Source organism: Loxodonta africana, chromosome 9, assembly GCF_030014295.1.
Source record: "Loxodonta africana isolate mLoxAfr1 chromosome 9, mLoxAfr1.hap2, whole genome shotgun sequence".
NCBI lineage: Eukaryota > Metazoa > Chordata > Mammalia > Proboscidea > Elephantidae > Loxodonta > Loxodonta africana.
In genome coordinates, this window is record NC_087350.1 from 124,052,676 (window position 1) to 124,070,928 (window position 18,253).

Below are 18,253 nucleotides of genomic sequence, written 5' to 3' on the forward strand. Positions count from 1 at the left end.
GCTGTCTTGAGAAGTGCTGTTAGAACATTCTAGTGCATGTCCGTCGGTGAGCACATGGGTACATTTCTGGTGGCAGCTGCTGGATCATAGACTGTGCATATGCCCAGCTTTAGTATATGGTGGCTGTATCAATTTACACACTCACCGGCATGTATGAGAGTTCTAGGTGCACCATATGCTGGCCAATATGTGGTGTTTCTGTCTGTCCCTCTTTAGCCTTCCTGGTGAGGTTGTAGTGGATCCCCCTGTGGCCTAATTTGCACTCTGGTAACCGATGAGGCTGGGCATCTTGTCCAAGGTGATGGGCCAGTAGGAGGTCCTTTTGTGGAAAGTGACTGTTCAAGCCTTTTACCCACTTTCCTATTTGGGTTGTCTGTTTCTTTCTTGGGGATTTGTAGGAATCCTTTGCCAGATCTACGGATTATAGACTTCTCCATTTCTGTGGGGTACTTTTTTAGTCTTTTAGTAGTGTCTTTTAAAGAACAAAGTACTTGATTTTAATATAGTCCAATTTATATTATTTTTCTTTTATGTTTAGTACTTTTTGTGTCCTTTTTAAGAAACCCAGTCCAAGGTCAGGGAGATGTTCTCTTATATATATTTTTAAGTTTAATTTTTGCCTTTCACATTTAGATCTCCAGCCTACCTAGAGGTGATTTTTGTGTGTGGTGTCAGATATGGGCAAAGGAAAATTTTCCCCAGATGGACTTCCAATTGACCCAGCACTCTTTATTTGAAAAGATCACCTTTTCCCCCACACAGCAGGGTCCTTGGTTGGTTTGGTCATTTAATAGCTTTATTGAGACACAACTCACATACCATACAACTCACCGATTTAAAACATACAATTCATTGGTTTTTAATGTATTCACAGAGTTGTTCATCACCACAGTCAATTTTAGAACATTTTCATAGGCTCAGAAAGGGGCCTCCATTCCCCATTCCCTCCCAGCCCAGCAACCATTAATCTGTTTTCTGTCTCTATGGATTTATCTACTCTGGATGATTTATATAAATGGAATCATACAGTATGTGATCTTTTGTGACTGGCTTCTTTCATTTAACAATACCTTTTGGCTGTTATTACTAATGCTACTGTGAACTTTCATGTGCAAGGTTTTGTGTGGATATATGTTTTCATTGCTCTTGGGTATATACTTAGTAGTGAAATTACTGGGTCATATGTTAACTCTCCATCAGTTGTCTGTCAGTTTGTCATACTGTGTAGCTTGTGTGTTGCTGTGATGCTGGAAGCTATGCCACCAGTATTTCAAATACCAGCAGGGTCACCCATGGTGGACAGGTTTCAGTGAAGCTAAGAAATTATTGAACAATATCATCAATATCACATGCGATTAAATTTTTTCTGAAGATACTTCAAAACGATTGCAGCAGTACATCGACAGGGAAGTGCCAGGAGTTCAAGCCTGATTCAGAAGAGGACATGGAATGAGGGAATCATTGCTGATGTCAGATGGATCCTGGCTGAAAAGCAGAAAATACCATAAAGATGTTTACCTGTGTTTTACTGACTATGCAAAGGCATTCAGCTGTGTGGATCATAACAAACTATGGATAACATTGCAGAGACTGGGAATTCCAGGACACTTAATTGTGCTCATGAGGAACCTGTACGTAGACAAAGAGGCAGTCATTCAACAGAACAAGGGAGTACTGTGTGGTTTAAAGTCAGGAAGGATGTACGTCAGGATTGTATCCTTTCACCACACTTATTCAACCTGTGTGCTGGGCAAATAATTCTAGAAGCTGGACTATATGAATAAGAATAGGGCACCAGGATTGGAGGAAGACTCATTAACTACCTGTGATATGCAGATGACGCAACTTTGCTTGTGGAAAGTGAAGAGGACCTGAAACACTTACTGACGAAGATCAAAGACCACAGCCTTCTGTATGGATTACACCTCAACATAAAGAAAACAAAAATCCTCACAACTGGACCAATAAGCAACATCATGATAAATGGAGAAAAGGTTGAGGTTGTCAAGGATTTCATTTTACTTGGATCCACAATCAACAGCCATGGAAGCAGCAGTTAAGAAATCAAACAATGCTTTGCATTCGACAAATCTGCTGCAAAAGACCTCTTTAAAGTGTTGAAAAGCAAAGAAGTCACTCTGAAGACTGATGTGCACCTGGCCCAAGCCACGGTATTATAATTGCCTCATATGCATGCGTAAGTTGGAAAATGAATAAGGAAGACCATAGAAGAATTGATACCTTTGAATTATGTTGTTGGTGAAGAATATTGAATATACCATGGACTTCCAGAAGAACAAGCAAATCTGTCTTGGAAGAAGTACAGCTAGAATACCCCTTACAAGGGAGAATGACGAGACTTCATCTCACGTACTTCGGACATGTTATCAGGAGGGATCAGTCCCTGGAGAAGGACATCATATTTGGTAAAGTAGAGGGTCAGTGAAAAAGAGGAAGACCCTCAACGAGGTGGATTGACCCAGTGGCTGCAACAATGGGCTCAAACATAGCAACAAATGTGCGGATGGTGCAGGACCGGCAGCATTTTGTTCTGTTATACTTGGGCTCACTATGAGTTGGAACCGACTGGACGGCACCAAACAACAAACAACAACATGTTAACTCTAAGGAGCCCTGTGGCACAGTGGTTAAAGTGCTTGGCTGATAACCGAAAGGTCAGCAGTTCAAACCCATCCATGAAAGATGCGGCAGTCTGCTTCTGTAAAAATTTACAGCCTCGGAAACCCTTTTGGGCCATTCTCCTCTATCCTATGGGGTCACCATGAGTCGGGATCAACTCAACGGCAGTGGGTTTTGGTTTATATTTACTCTGCGTTTAACCATTAGTGGAACTGCCAAAGTTTTTAACAGTGGCTGCACTATTTTACATTCCCACTAGTAGTGTATAAACTTTCTATTTTGTCTACATAGTCATGTAGTGGGTGTGAAGTGGTATTTCACTGTGGGTTTGGTTTGCATTTCCCTCATGACTAATGATGTCAAAAATCTTTTTATGTTCTTATTGGCCATATGTATATCTTCTTTGGAAAAATATTTATTCAGATTCTTTGCCCATTTTTTAATTGGGTTATTTGTCTGTTTTATTATTGATTGTAATACTTCTTGGTATGTTCTCGAAATTAAAAGCTTATCAGACATACGATTTGCAAATATATTCTTCCACTCTTTGGGTTGTCTTTTCATTTTCTTAATGGAGTCCTTTGAAGCACAAAAGTTTTAAATTTTGATGAACTCCAATTTATCTATTTTTTCTTTTGTTGCTTGTGCTTTTGATGTTGTGTTTAAGAATCCATTGCCAAATCCAAGGTCATGAAATTTCACCCTTATGTTTTCTTCTAAGAGTTTTATAGTTTTAGCTCTTATGTTTAGATCTTTGATCCATTTTGGGTTAATTTTGTATAGGGTATGAGATAGGGGCCCACCTTCATTCTTTTGCATGTGGAGGTCCAGTTGTCCCAGAACCATTTATTGAAAGGACTGTTCTTTCACCATTGAATGGTCTTGGCACCCTTGTTGAAAATCAGTTGACCACAGCACATGGGTTTATTTAGATCCTTTTTTTTATCCTCTAACCTCCTCTGTGTTTCTATTCCTAGGGGTCAGTATCTGGATTATGAAAAGGAGGAAGTGGAAGCTCAACCGCGGCAGTGGAAGAAATATGACTTTCACTATGACAATGTGCTCTGGGCTCTGCTGACACTGTTCACTGTGTCTACAGGAGAAGGGTGGCCCATGTGAGTGGCCATCTGGCTTATCTCAGCTGGTGGAGCCAAGGGGTGGTTGCAGCAGAGGCCCAGGCTCTGCGTTGGTTTGTTTTTTCCATCACTCAGCAAATAGTCCATAGGCCCTTATATGTATTGGTCACAGAACCAAATGAGGTGTCTTAGTTGTCTAGTGCTACAACAGAAATACCACAAGTGGATGGCTTTAAAAAGGAAAATTATTTCTTTCACAGTTTAGGAGGCTACAAGTCTGAATTCAGTCTGCCAGTTCTAGGGAAAGGCTTTCTGTGCCAGTTCTGGGAAAAGATCCTTGTCTTCAATGTTCCCCTGGTCTAGGAACTTCTCAGTGCAGGGACCCTGAGTCCAAAGGACATGCTTCCCTCCTGGTTCTTCATTCTTGGTGGCATGAGGTCCCCTGTCCCTGCTCCCTTCTTTCTTTTACATCTCAAAAGAGATTTATTCAAGATACAACCTGATTTTGTAGATTGAGTCCTGCCTCATTAACATAACTGCTTCTAATTCTGCCTCATTAACATCATAGAGGTAAGATTTACAACACATAGGAAAATCATATCAGATGGCAAAATGGCAGACAATCACACAATACTGGGAATCATGGCCTAGTCAAGTTGACACATATTCGAGGACACAATTCAATCAATAACATAAGGCATGGCCCTGCCCTCTAAGAGTTGACAGCCTGGACAGAGCAGAAGATTATACCAGAGAGGTCAGCATAGTGGTCTCTGAAGCATCCTTCCTGGTGGCTGGAGGCCAGGAGGGTAGGTGCTTCCATTTCTCCCTGCGTTAGCACACTGACCTCCATTAAGGGCAGCCTTGAGGGATTGGTATGTTCAGTGCCCCACTGAGTGGCGGAACTTGAGACTGGGAGCTTCTGCTTCCCCTTCAGAAGGTAAAAGTGATGAGCTGGCAGGAAGCCTTATTTTAGAAGAGCCATCTGAGCCTAGGATTTCTCCTGGCCCAGGCCTGTGGCTCTGGAAGCAGGTGAGCAGATGACCTGGGTGTGTGCAGGTGTGCTGGGCTGAGCAGGTGAGCTAGATGTGAGCAGGTGAGCTGGGTGTGATCAGGTGAGCTGGGCTGATCAGGTGAGCTGGGTATGAGTGGGCAAAGTGGGCTGAACAAGTGACTTGGGTATGAGCAGGTGACCTAGGCATGAACAGCAGGTGAGTTTCACTGAGCAGTGCAGGGCTGAGTTGCTGGGCCTCTTTGGCCTTCCCCTTCTGGTGGTGAGATCTCAGGGCCCCAAGGCTATCCCCTTTGGAGAGCCCCCAGCCACCCTGAGGACAAGCACCATAAGGAAGCTCTAGCCCACCTCCAGGAGACTCTGGAGCACGGCCCACAATATGGCCAAGCCCCGAGCCCCATCCCTGTCTCCCACCGTCCCTGGCTCAGGTGCAGAAGCAGGTCCTTAGCCCCTTCCTGTGATGTGGCCTTGAGTCTTAGGGTGTGTCTTTTGTGGGTGCCCAACGCTTGGCTGTCTGCTCCTGGCCCAGGGTACTGAAACACTCCGTGGATGCCACATACGAGGAGCAGGGCCCGAGCCCTGGGTACCGCATGGAGCTGTCCATCTTCTATGTGGTCTACTTTGTGGTCTTTCCCTTCTTTTTCGTCAACATTTTTGTGGCCTTGATCATCATCACCTTCCAGGAGCAGGGGGACAAGGTGATGTCCGAGTGCAGCCTGGAGAAGAATGAGGTATACACCCTCTCCTGCCTTGCATGGTCCTCTGTTGAGTGAGGGGAGGGGTGCTGGGTGTTCCTTCCACATGCGAGCCCCTCTCATTGGGTCAGTTCTGGCCGCTCGCTGCCAGCATGAGACAGGGACCCCTCCTCCCCAGCGAGCAACCACACCTGGCTGCCCATGCCTGCACAGAGGGCTGGGGGTATGCTCTGTATAGTCCCTCCCGTTGGGCCCCGAGTTCACAGCCCTTCCCTCTGTGCAGAGGGCCTGCATTGACTTCGTCATCAGTGCCAAGCCCCTGACTCGGTACATGCCTCAAAACAAGCAGTCATTCCAGTATAAGACGTGGACGTTCGTGGTGTCCCCACCCTTCGAGTACTTCATCATGGCCATGATTGCCCTCAACACCGCCGTGTTGATGATGAAGGTGCGGGCTGGCTGGTGGGCATTGGGGTTTCCAGATGGGCTGCAGCCAGGCGGAGTCAGCTTCTAGAGCCGAGACCCTCTGTTTGATGTCTGTGGGTTGGGACAAGGAGAAGGTTCTAGGAGAGCAGAGGGGGAGAGCAAGGTGGGCATCACCAGCCTGGGAGGCTTGTGGTTCTGTCTCCCCCACTGGTGGTTCTGGGTGGGTCATTGTGGGGTGGTTGAGCCCACAGCAACAGGCTCCTCCCCTGGCAGTTTTACGCCGCACCCTATGAGTATGAGTTGATGCTGAAGTGCCTGAACATAGTGTTCACGTCCATGTTCTCCATGGAGTGTGTGCTGAAGATCATCGCCTTTGGGGTGTTGGTAAGTGGCTTTGCTGCTTCTGTACCGTATGGTGGCGGTCTGGTTCCCCCTCTGCAGGAAAGGCCATGGAGCACAGTCTGTAGCTGGGAATTCCCCAAGCCTCAGAGCACCAAGACATGCAGGGGCCCCGGGGAAGGGGCTGCCCAACTTCTGTGCCCCCAGCCCAGTTCCCAAGGGCCAGCATGCCAGCCTTTCCTCTCTGAACCCTGTGGCCCTCGGTTCTGTGTCCACCCAGGCCCCATGATGGCTTGCTCCTGGCTAGGGGTCTGCTGTCTCTGTCCTGAGTTCTCCTATCTGGCCCACATTGAGAGTCTAATTCCCACCCCTTTCCTGATCAGGAAACCCTGGTGGTGTAGTGGTTAAGTGCCACGGCTGCTAACCAAAAGGTCATCAGTTCGAATCCACCAGGTGCTCCTTGGAAACTCTGTGGGACGGTTCTACTCTGTCCTATAGTATAGCTATGAGTTGCAATTGACTCAATGGCAATGGGTTTTTTTTTTTCCTGATCAGGGGCCTCTGCCGGTGTCACTTGTGCAACATGCTCACCAGCGCCAGCACTAACTACCTTGCTTTCTCTCTAGAACTATTTCAGAGATGCCTGGAACGTCTTCGACTTTGTCACTGTGTTGGGAAGTATTACTGATATTTTAGTAACAGAGATTGCGGTAAGTAGTGTTTCCTGCCCCCCTACAGTGACCAAAAGTGGTTTTCTTCTGGAGGGCACTCCCTTGGGTGGTCTAGGCCTGGCTAGGGTTTTCCTCCTCCTCTCTGGACTGAGGGTCTGAGGAGCCCTTAGACAGATGGGGCTCCTCTTCAGAGGCAGAGTTTGGGGGTGTGGTGTTGTGTCACAACTGTTCTTGGATAAGAAAGTGGTTCCCAGATATAAAAAAAAGTTCCCAGATAGTCTGCCATAAAAAACATATACACTAAATACAGCAAAATTTAGAAAATTATAAAATAGCAGGCTTACTTTATACATATACATATATATATATGTAAAAAACATGGAAACCCTGGTGGCATAGTGGTTAAAAGTTTGACTGCTAAGCAAAAGGTTGGCAGTTCAAATCCACCAGGCGCTCCTTGGAAACCCTATGGAGCAGTCCTACTCTGTCCTGTAGGGTCGCTATGAGTCAGAATCAACTCAACAGCAGTGGGTTTGGTTTGGTTTGGTTTGTATATGACACAGCCCCAAAATTGGAGATATTCATTCTTATGAAGTGTACGTGGATTATTTCGGAGAACTGACCGAGTCTAGGGTATAAACTAATCTCAAAAAAGTTCACAGAATCTGAGTCATGAAGAGAATGTTCTTGGAGCACAACATGCTCAGTAGAAATCCACAGCAGAAAAACCTTATGCAGTTGGTCTTAGAAGTCTCTAGGTGCAGATGTGGACATGAGGGTTGGTGTAGAAGTTGTTTACTAAAAAGTGTTCCCAGGAAAGCAACCAAGGGAGCAGGGACATGGGCTTAGGAGGAGGAGGACCAGCAGTGGCGGCACCAGCAGAGTCCCTCGGACCAATTCAGTCAGCTGTCCCTATGGGGGAGGGGCTGTGCAGTCCTCTCCCCCGTTTGCCCTGTGTCAAGGGCTACACCTAGGGGCTGAAAAGGAGGCAGTGGTCCTAGAACAGTGGGTGCTGCTGCGCGTGGGAATGGCATTGGACCAGCTGGGGTGTAGGACTGCCTGTCGTGCCCCCTGGGCCTCACCCAGCTAACTCATGCCTCACTTCAAGGACTCTTCAGGGTGGGGCTGGTGACCATCTCTTAGAAGACTTGCCAGAGCAGGGCTTGTAGGAGGAACCAGAGCTCTGCAGCTGCACTGGTATGAGGCTCTACACCCTTTCTAGTTTCTGGGCCCTGACCAGCGTTTTTGCTGCTCTGGTTGCCACTTGGTAAGGTGAGCCAGCCTGCATTCCTGTGGATCGAAGCCCTTCCTTGCCATGCCTTGTCTGCTGTAGTTGCTGTAAGAGTCCAGTTTAGACTGGTTCCAGGAGAACTGAGAAATGTCCCAGTGATCCCCAGGTTTCCGGATAGCCTACTCCCTGTCCCTTAATGTAGTAGTGGCTCTGCCTTCGAAATAATCCTGATCAAGTACTTGGCCAGTCTGGTGACACTTTATCTTATTTGCTGATCTTCTGGAGTGAGGAGCCAAAAAATGACCAGGCGCCAGCCATGCTTTTGTGTTCCCTCTTGGAAGCATCCCCACCCCTGGAACCAGGACCTCCAGATTTACCAACCCTTTTTTTAAAGTTGTGGGGCTGGTGGACACATAGTCCCTCTGGGTCTCTAAGGCCACTCCTAGTTCTGCCCTGTTTTTTCTGGATCCACGCCTTCTATTACAGGGCACCCAGTGCCGTATATTACCCTTTGGCTTGTCTGGAAGGACAGTGCTCCATCCCACAAGGTATATCATCAAGCTGGCACTTATACATTCTACTTTGGGGAGTAGTGCCTGAAGTCTTAAAAGCTTGTAAGTGGCCATCTAAGATACTCCACTGGTCCCACTCCGTCTGAAGCAAGGGAGAATGAAGAAAACCAAAGACACAAGAGAAAGATTAGCCCAAAGGACTAATGGACCACACTACCACAGCCTCCACCAGACTGAGTGCAGCACAACTAGATGGTGCCTGGCTACCACCACCAACTGCTCTGACAAGGATCACCATAGAAGTTCCTGTACAGAGCTGGAGAATAATGTAGAACATAATTCTAGCTCACACACACACATACACACACACAAAAGACTAAACTTACTGGTGTGACAGAGACTGGAAAAGCCCCAAAAGTATGGACCCTGGATACCCTTTTAACTCAGTGCCGAAGTCACTCTTGAGGTTCACTATTTAGCCAAAGGTTAGACAGGCCCATAAAACAAAAGAAGAATAAATGAGCACACCAGCCTAGGGGCAAGGACAAGAAGGCAGGAGGGGACAGGAAAGCTGGTAACAGGGAACCCAAGGTCTAGAAAGGGAAAGTGTTGACATGTCGTGGGGTTGGCAACCAATGTCACAAAACAGTATGTGTATTAATTGTTTAATGAGGAACTAATTTGTTCTGTAAACCCTCATCTAAAGTACAAAAAGGAAAAAAGCCTCTGTGGGAACCCTCGGAGCAAGAGCTGCTGCAAGTGAAAGCACGAGGCCTGGACAGATGGATGGAGGTAGTCAAGCTACTGAGGAGGATGGGAAAAACACTAACAGTGCCACCTATACTTTCAAGAAGGAAAGCTTCTGAATAAGTCATAGTCAAAAATGAAATAATGACTGAAATTAGAAAACACAACTGAATGACCCTGAAAATGTATATCAGAACTGAATGTTGTTGTTGTTAGGTGCCATTGAGTAGATCCTGACTTATGGCAACCCTAAGTACAACAGAACTAAACACTGCTGGGTCCTGCGCCATCCCCACAATCTTTGCTATGTTTGAGCCCGTTGTTGCAACCACTGGGTCAATCCATCTCGTTGAAGGTCTCTCTCTTTTTCACTGACCCTCTATTTTACCAAACATAATGTCCTTCTTCAGGGACTGGTCCCTCCGATAACATGTCCAAAGTATGTGAGACAAAGTCTCGCCATCCTCACCTCTAATGAGCATCTTGGCTGTACTTCTTCCAAGACATTTGTTCCTTTTTCTGGTGGTCCATGGCATGTTCAATATTCTTCACCAACACCATAATTCAAAGGCATCAGTTTTTCTTTGGTCTTCCTTATTCTTTGTACAGCTTTTGTATGCTATGAGGCGGTTGAAAACATCATGGCTTGTGCCAGGCGCACCTTTGTCCTTAAAGTGATATCTTTGCTTTTCAACACTTTAAAGAGATCTCTTGTTGAAGATTTGCCTGATTCGGTGTGTAGTCTGATTTCTTGACTGCTGCTTCCATGAGCATGGATTGCAGATTCAAGCAAAATGAAATCCTTGGCAGCTTCAATATTTTCTCCATTTATCATGATGTTGCTTATTGGTCCAGGTGTGTGGGTTTTTGTTTTCTTTATGTCGAGGTGTAATCCACATTGAAGGTGGTGGTCTTTGATCTTCATCAGTAAGTTCTTCAAGTCCTTTTCGTTTTCAGCAAGCAAGGTTGTGTCACCTGAATAACACAGGTTGTTAATGAGTCTTCCTCCAATGCTGATGCCCCGTTCTTCATATAGTCCAGCTTCTTGGATTATTTGCTGAGCATACAGATTGAATGAGTATGGTGAAAGGATGCAACCTTGATGCACACCTTCCCTGACTTTAAGCCACGCACTATCCCCCTTGTTCTGTTCAAATGACTGCCTCTTAGTCTAAGTACAGGTTCCTCATGAGCACAATTAAGTGTTCGGGAATTCTCATTCTTTGAAATGTTATCCATAATTTGTTATGAGCCACACAGTTGAATGCCTTTGCACAGTCAATAAAACACAGGTAAACATCTTTCTAGTATTCTCTGCTTTCAGCCAGGATCCATCTGACATCAACAATGTCATCCCTGATTCCACATCATCTTCTGAATCCGGCTTGAACTTCTGGCACTTCCCTGTCGATGTACTGCTGCAACTGCTTTTGAATGATCTCCAGCAAAATTTTACTTGTGTGATATTAATGATATTGTTTGATAATTTCCTGATCTGTTGGATCTCCTTTTTTTCCAGTGGGTACAAATATGGATCTCTTTCAGTCAGTTGGCCAGGTAGCTGTCTTCCAAATTTCTTGGCGTAGATGAGTGAGATATTTGTTGAAACATCTCAATAGGTATTCCATCAGTTCCTGGAGCCTTGTTTGTTGCCAATGCCTTCAGTGCAGCTTGGACTTCTTCCTTCAGTACTATCGATTCTTCATCATATGCTACCTCCAGAAATGGCTGGACGCCGACCAATTTTTTTTGGTACAATGACTGTGTATTCCTTCCATCTTCTTTTGATGCTTCCTGGGTTGTTTAATATTTTCCCTGTAGAAACCTTTAATATTGCAACTTGCGGCTTGAATTTTTTCTTCAGTTCTTTCAGCTTGAGAAATGCTGAGTGTGTTCATCCCTTTTGGTTTTCTATCTCCAGGTCTTTGCACATTTCATTATAATACGTTACTTTGTCTTCTCAAGCTGCCCTTTGAAATCTTCTGTGCAGGTCTTTGACTTCATCATTTTTTCCTTTCGCTTTAACTACCAACTACTCTGTGTTCAAGAGCAAGTTTCAGAGTCTCTTCTGACATCCATTTTGGTCTTTCTTTCCTTGTTGTCTTTTTGACGACCTCTTGCTTTCTTCATGTATGTTCTTGATGTCATTCCACAACTTCGGTCCTTAGTGTTCAGTGCATCTAATCTATTCTTGAGATGGTTTCTAAATTCAGGTGGGATATACTCAAGGTCATAGTTTGGCTTTCATGGGCTTATTCTAATTTTCTTCAGCTTCGACTTGAACTTGCATATGAGCAGTTGATAGTCTGTTCCATAGTTGGCCCCTGGCCTCGTTCTGACTGATGACATTGAGCTTTTCCATCATGTTTTTCCACAGATGTAGTCAATTTGACTCTAGTGTATTCCATCTGGCGAAGTCCATGTGTATAGTAGCGTTTATGTTGTTGAAAAAGGGTATTTGCAATGAAGAAGTCGTTGGTCTTGCAAAATTCTACCCTGATATCTCTGGTATCATTTCTGATCACCAAGGCCATATTTTCTAACTATGGATCCTTCTTTGTTTCCAGCTTTTGCATTCTAATCACCAGTAATTATCAGTACATATTGATTGAATGCTTGATCAACTTCAGACTGCGAAAGTTGGTAAATATCTTCAATTTCTTCACGTTTGGCCTTAGTGTTCAATGTGTAAATTTGAATAATAGTTGTATCAACTCATCTTCCTTGTAGGTGTGTGGATATTATCCTATCACTGACAACGATGTACTTCAGGGTAGATCTTGAAATGTTCTTTTTGATGATGAATGCAGTGCCATTCCTCTTCAATTTGTCGTTCCTTGCATAGTAGACCATATAATTGTCTGATTCATAATGGCCAATACCAGTCCATTGCAGCTCACCAATGCCTAGAATATCGATGTTTATGTGTTCCATTTCGTTTTTAGTTTTTCTTTATTGTGCTTTAAGTGAAAGTTTTCAGCTCAAGTTAGTTTCTCATACAGAAATTTATACACAGATTGTTGTGATCCTAGTTGCTATGCCTGTAATATTTCTGCACACTCCTCCTTTCCACCCAGACTTTCCCATGTCCATTCAAACAATTCCTGTCCGTTTCTGCCTTCTCATCTCACCTCCTGGCAGGAGCTGTCCATTTAGTCTCATGTATCTACTTGAACTAAGAAGCACACTATTCACGAGTATCATTTTATGTCCAGTCTAATCTTTGTCTGAAGAGTTGGCTTCTGGAATGGTTTTAGTTCTATGTTAACAGAGAGCCCGGGGGCCTTATCTTCTGGGGTTCCTCCAATCTCGTGCAGACCATTAAGTCTGGTTTTTCTTACTAGAATTTGAGTTCCTCACCCCACTTTTTTCCTGCCCATGCAGGGACCCTCTACTGTGTTCCCTGTCTGGGCAGTCATTGGTGGTAGCCGAGCAACACCTAGTTTTTCTGGTCTTAAGATGAAGGAGCGTCTGGTTTATGTGGACCTTTTGTTTCTTGGGCTAATACTTTCCTTATGTCTTTGATGTTCTTCATTCTCCTTTACTCCAGGTGGGTTGGGACAAATTGATGCATCTCAGATGGCTGCTCGCTAGCGTTTAAGACCCCAGACACCACTCACCAAAGTGGGATGCAGAACATTTTCTTAATAAACTTTGTTATGCCAATTGATCTAGATGTTCCCTGAAACCATGGTCCCCAGACCCCCGCCCCTGCTACTCTGTCCTTTGAAGTATTTGGTTGTACTCAGGAAACTTTATAGCTTTTGGTTTAGTTTAGTTGTGCTGACTTCCCCTGTATTATGTGTTGCCTTTCTCTTCACCTGAGGTAATTCTTGTCTACTGCCTAGTTAGTGAATACCCCCTCCCTCCTTCCCCACTCTGGTAACAATGAAAGAATGTTTTCTTCTGTGTTTAAACCTTCTCTTGAATTCTTATAATAGTGGTCTCATGCAATATTTGTCCTTTTGCGACTGATTAATTTCACTCGGCATAATGCCTTCCAGATTCACCCATAGTATGAGATGTTTCGAGGATTCACTGTTGCTCTTTATCATTGTGTAGTATTCCATTGTGTAACTATACCATAATTTGTTTATCCATTCATCCATTGATGGGCACCTAGGTTGTTTCCATCTTTTTGCTATTGTGACCAGTGCTGCAGTGAACATGGGTGTGCATATATCTATTCATGTGATGGCTCTTATTTCTCTAGGATATATTCCAAGGAGTGGGATTGCTGGATCGTATGGTAGTTCTATTTCTAACTTTTAAAGGAAGCTCCAAATTGATTTCCAAAGTGGTTGTACCATTTTACATTCCCACCTGCAGTGTGTAAGTGTTCCAGTCTCTCCACAACCTTTCCAACTTTTATTATTTTGTGTTTTTTGGATTAATGCCAGCCTTTTTTGTTGTTGTTGTTGGAGTGCGATGCAATCTCATTGTAGTTTTGATTTGCATTTTTCTAATAACTAATGATCATGAGCATTTCCTCATGTATCTGTTAGCTGCCTGAATGTCTTCTTTAGTGAAGTGCCTGTTCATATCCTTGTCTGTTTTTAAATTGGGTTATTTGTCGTTTGTAGTTGAGTTTTTGCAGTATCATGTAAATTTTAGAGATCAGACGCTGATCAGAAATGTCATAGCTAAAAACTTTTTCCCAGTCTGTAGGTAATCTTTTTATTCTTTTGGTGAAGTCTTTGGATGAGCATAGATGTTTGATTTTTTGGAGCTTACAGTTGTCTGGTTTCTTTTCTGCATTGTTAGCAATGTTTTACATACTGTTTATGCCATGTATTAGGGCTCCTGGCGTTGTCCCTGTTTTTTCTTCCATGATCTTTATCGTTTTAGATTTTATATTTAGGTCTTTGATCCATTTTGAGTTAGTTTTTATACATGGTATGAGGTATTGGTCTTGATTCATTTTTTTGCAGATGGATATCCAGTTATGCCAGCACCATTTGTTAGAGAGACTGTCTTTTCCCCATTTGACTGACTTTGGGTCTTTGTCAAATGTCAGCTGCTCATATATAGATGGATTTATGTCTGGATTCTCAATTCTATTCCATTGGTCTGTGTATCTGTTGTTGTACCAGTACCAGAGTGTTTTTATTACTGTGGTGGTATAATAGGTTCTAAAATCAGGTAGAGTGAGGCCTCCCACTTTGTTCTTCTTTTTCAGTAATGCTTTACTTATCCAGGGCCTCTTTTCCTTCCATGTGAAGTAGGTGATTTGTTTCTCCATCTCATTAAAAATGTTGTTGGAATTTGGGTCAGAATTGCATTGTATCTATAGATCACTTTTGGTAGAGTAAACATTTTTACAATGTTAAGTCTTCCATGAGCAAGGTATGTTTTTCCACTTTTATAGATCTCTTTTCATTTCTTGCAATAATGTCTTGTAGTTTTCTTTGTATAGGTCTCTCACGTCTCTGGTAAGATTTATTCCTACCTATTTTATCTTCTTGGGGGCTACTGTAAATGGTATTGATTTGGTGATTTCCTCTTCAATGTTCTTTTTGTTGGTGTAGAGGAATCCAACTGATTTTTGTATGTTTATTCTGTATCCTGATACTCTGCTGAACACGTCTATTAGTTTCAGTAGTTTTCTTGAGGATTCTTCAGGGTTTTCTGTGTATAAGATCATGTCATCTGCAAACAGAGGTACTTTTACTTCTTCCTCACCAATCTGTATGTCATTTACTTCTTTATCTAGCCTAATTGCTCTGGCTAGGACCTCAAGCAGAATGTTGAATAAGAGTGATGGTAAAGGGCAGCCTTCTCTGGTTTCCGATCTCAAGGGGAATGCTTTCAGACTCTCTCCATTTAGGATGTTGTTGGCTTTTGGCTTTTATAAATGCCCTTTATTATGTTGAGGAATTTTCATTCTATTCCTATTTTGCTGGGAGTTTTTATCATGAATGGGTGTTGGACTTTGTCAAATGCCTTTTCTGCATCAATTGATAAGATCGTGTGATTCTTGTCTTTTGTTTTATTTATATGAGGGATTACATTAATTGTTTTTCTAATGTTGAACCATCCCTGCATACCTGGTATGGATCCCACTTGGTCATGGTGAATTATTTTTTTGATATGTTATTGAATTCTATTTTTTAGAGTTTTGTTGAGGATTTTTGCATCTAAGTTCATGAGGGATATAGGTCTGTAATTTTCTTTTTTTGTGGTGTCTTTACCTGGTTTTGGTATCAGGGATACTCTGGCTTCATAGAATGAGTTTGGGAGTATTCCGTCCTTTTCTATGCTATGAAATACCTTTAGTAGTAGTGGTGTTAACTCTTCTCTGAAAGTTTGGTAGAACTCTGCAGTGAAGCCGTCCGGGCCAGGGCTTTTTTTTGTTGGGAGTTTTTTGAGTACCTTTTCAATCTTTTCTTTTGTTATGGGTTTATTTAGTTGTTCTACCTCTGTTTTCCCCACATGTCTGTCAGTTTGTCGTACTGTGGGGCTTGTGTGTTGCTGTGATGCTGGAAGCTATGCCACCAGTATTCAGATACCAGCAGGGTCACCCATGGAGGACAGGTTTCAGCTGAGCTTCCAGACTAAGACAGACCAGGAAGAAGGACCCAGCAGTCTACTTCTAAAAAGTATTAGCCAGTGAAAACTGTATGAAAAGCAGCGGAACATTGTCTGATATAGTGCTGGAAGATGAGCCCCCCATGTTGGAAGGCACTCAAAAGATGACTGAGGAAGAGATGCCTCCTCAAAGTAGAGTCAACCTTAATGACGTGGATGGAGTAAAGCTTTCAGGACCTTCATCTGCTGATGTGGCACAACTCAAAATGAGAAGAAACAGCTGCAAACATCCATTAATAATCGGAACCTGGAATGTACAAAGTGTTCATCTAGGAAAATTAGAAATTGTAAAAAATGAAATGGAACGTGTAAACATCAATATCCTAGGCATTAGTGAACTGAAATGGACTGGTATTGGCCATTTTGAATCAGACAATCATATAGCCTACTATGCTGGGAATGACAACGCGAAGAGGAATGGTGTTGTATTCATCGTCAAAAAGAACATTTCAAGATCTATCCTGAAGTACAATGCTGTCAGTGATAGGATGATATCCATACGCCTACAAGGAAGACCAGTTAATACGACTATTATTCAAATATATGCACCAACCACTAGGGCCAAAGATGAAGATGTAGAAGATTTTTATCAGCTGCTGCAGCCTGAAATTGATTGAACATGCAGTAAGAATGCATTGATAATTACTGGTGATTTAAATATGAAAGTTGGAAACAAGAAGGATCAGTAGTTGGAAAATATGGCCTTGGCAGTAGAAACAATGTCAGAGATCGAATGATAGAATTTTGCAAGACCAACGACTTTTTCATTGCAAATGCCTTCTTTCACCAACATAAACAGGAACTATACATAGGGGATCTCACCAGATGGAGCACACAGAAATCAAATTGACTACATCTGTGGAAAGAGACGATGGAAAAGCTCAATATCATCAGTCAGAACAAAGCCAGGGGCCAACTATGGAACAGACTATCAATTGCTCATATGCAAGTTCAAGCTGAAACTGAAGAAAATCAGAGCAAGTCCATGAGAGCCAAAATATGACCTTGAGTATATCCCATCTGAATTTAGAGACCATCTGAAGAATAGATTTGATGCATTGAACACTGGTGACCAAAGCCCGGATGAGTCGTGGAATGACATTAAGGACATCATTCATGAAGAAAGCAAGAGGTCACTGAAAAGACAGAAAAGAAAGAAAGGACCAAGATGGATGTCGGAGGAGACTCTGAAACTTGCTCTTGAACGTCGAGCAGCTAAAGCAAAAGGAAGAATTGATGAAGTAAAAGAACTGAACAGAAGATTTCAAAGGGTGTCTTGAGAAGACAAAGTAAAATATTATAATGACATTTGCAAAGAGCTGGAAATGGAAAACCAAAAGAGAAGCATCAAAAGAAGATGGAAGGAATACACAGAGTCATTATACCAAAAATAATTAGTCGTTGTTCAACCGTTTCAAGAGGTAACATATGATCAGGAACCGATGGTACTGAAGGAAGAAGTCCAAGCTGCTCTGAAGGCACTGGCAAAAAACAAGGCTCCAGGAATTGATGGAATATCAATTGAGATGTTTCAACAAACAGATGCAGCGCTGGAGGTGCTCACTTGTCTATGCCAAGAAATATGGAAGACAGCTTCCTGGCCAACTGACTAGAAGAGATCCATATTTATGCCTATTCCCAAGAAAGGTGATCCAACCGAATGTGGAAATTATCACACAATATCATTAATATCACACGCAAGCAAAATTTTGCTGAAGATCATTCAAAAATGGCTGCAGCCGTATATCGACAGGGAACTGCCAGAAATTCAGGCCAGTTTCAGAAGAGGACGTGGAACCAGGAATATCATTGTTGATGTCAGATGGATCCTGGCTGAAAGCAGAGGATACCAGTAGGATGTTTACCTGTGTTTTATTGACTATGCAAAGGCACTCGGCTGTGTGGTTCATAGCAAACTATGGATAACACTGGTAAGAATGGGAATTCTAGAACACTTAATTGTGCTCATTAGGAACCTTTACATAGATCAAGAGGTAGTTGTTTGGACAGAACAAGGGGATACTGATTGGTTTAAACTCAGGAAAGGTGTGCGCCAGGGTTGTATTCTTTCACCATACCTTTATTCAATCTGTATGCTGAGCAAATAATCCAAGAAGCTGGACTATATGAAGAAGAACGGGGCATCAGGATTGGAAGAAGACTCATTAACAACCTGCATTATGCAGATGACACGACCTTGCTTGCTGAAAGCAAAGAGGGCTTGAAGCACTTACTAATGAAGATCAAAGACGACAGTCTTCAGTATGGATTGCACCTCAACATAAAGAAAAAATCCTCACAACTGGACCAATGAGC

At 43.1% G+C, this 18,253-nt stretch overlaps 1 protein-coding gene across 1 annotated transcript in view; it reads left to right on the forward strand.

Annotated features, from left to right (window-relative positions):
* Positions 1 to 18,253, forward strand: part of CACNA1B (calcium voltage-gated channel subunit alpha1 B) — a 308,079-nt gene that overhangs the window by 232,482 nt on the left and 57,344 nt on the right. The window contains exons 27-31 of the mRNA XM_064290825.1: positions 3,618 to 3,755; positions 5,258 to 5,459; positions 5,707 to 5,871; positions 6,123 to 6,233; positions 6,815 to 6,898. Coding sequence (XP_064146895.1) covers positions 3,618 to 3,755; positions 5,258 to 5,459; positions 5,707 to 5,871; positions 6,123 to 6,233; positions 6,815 to 6,898 — 700 coding nt within the window. The remainder of the gene's footprint in view (positions 1 to 3,617; positions 3,756 to 5,257; positions 5,460 to 5,706; positions 5,872 to 6,122; positions 6,234 to 6,814; positions 6,899 to 18,253) is intronic.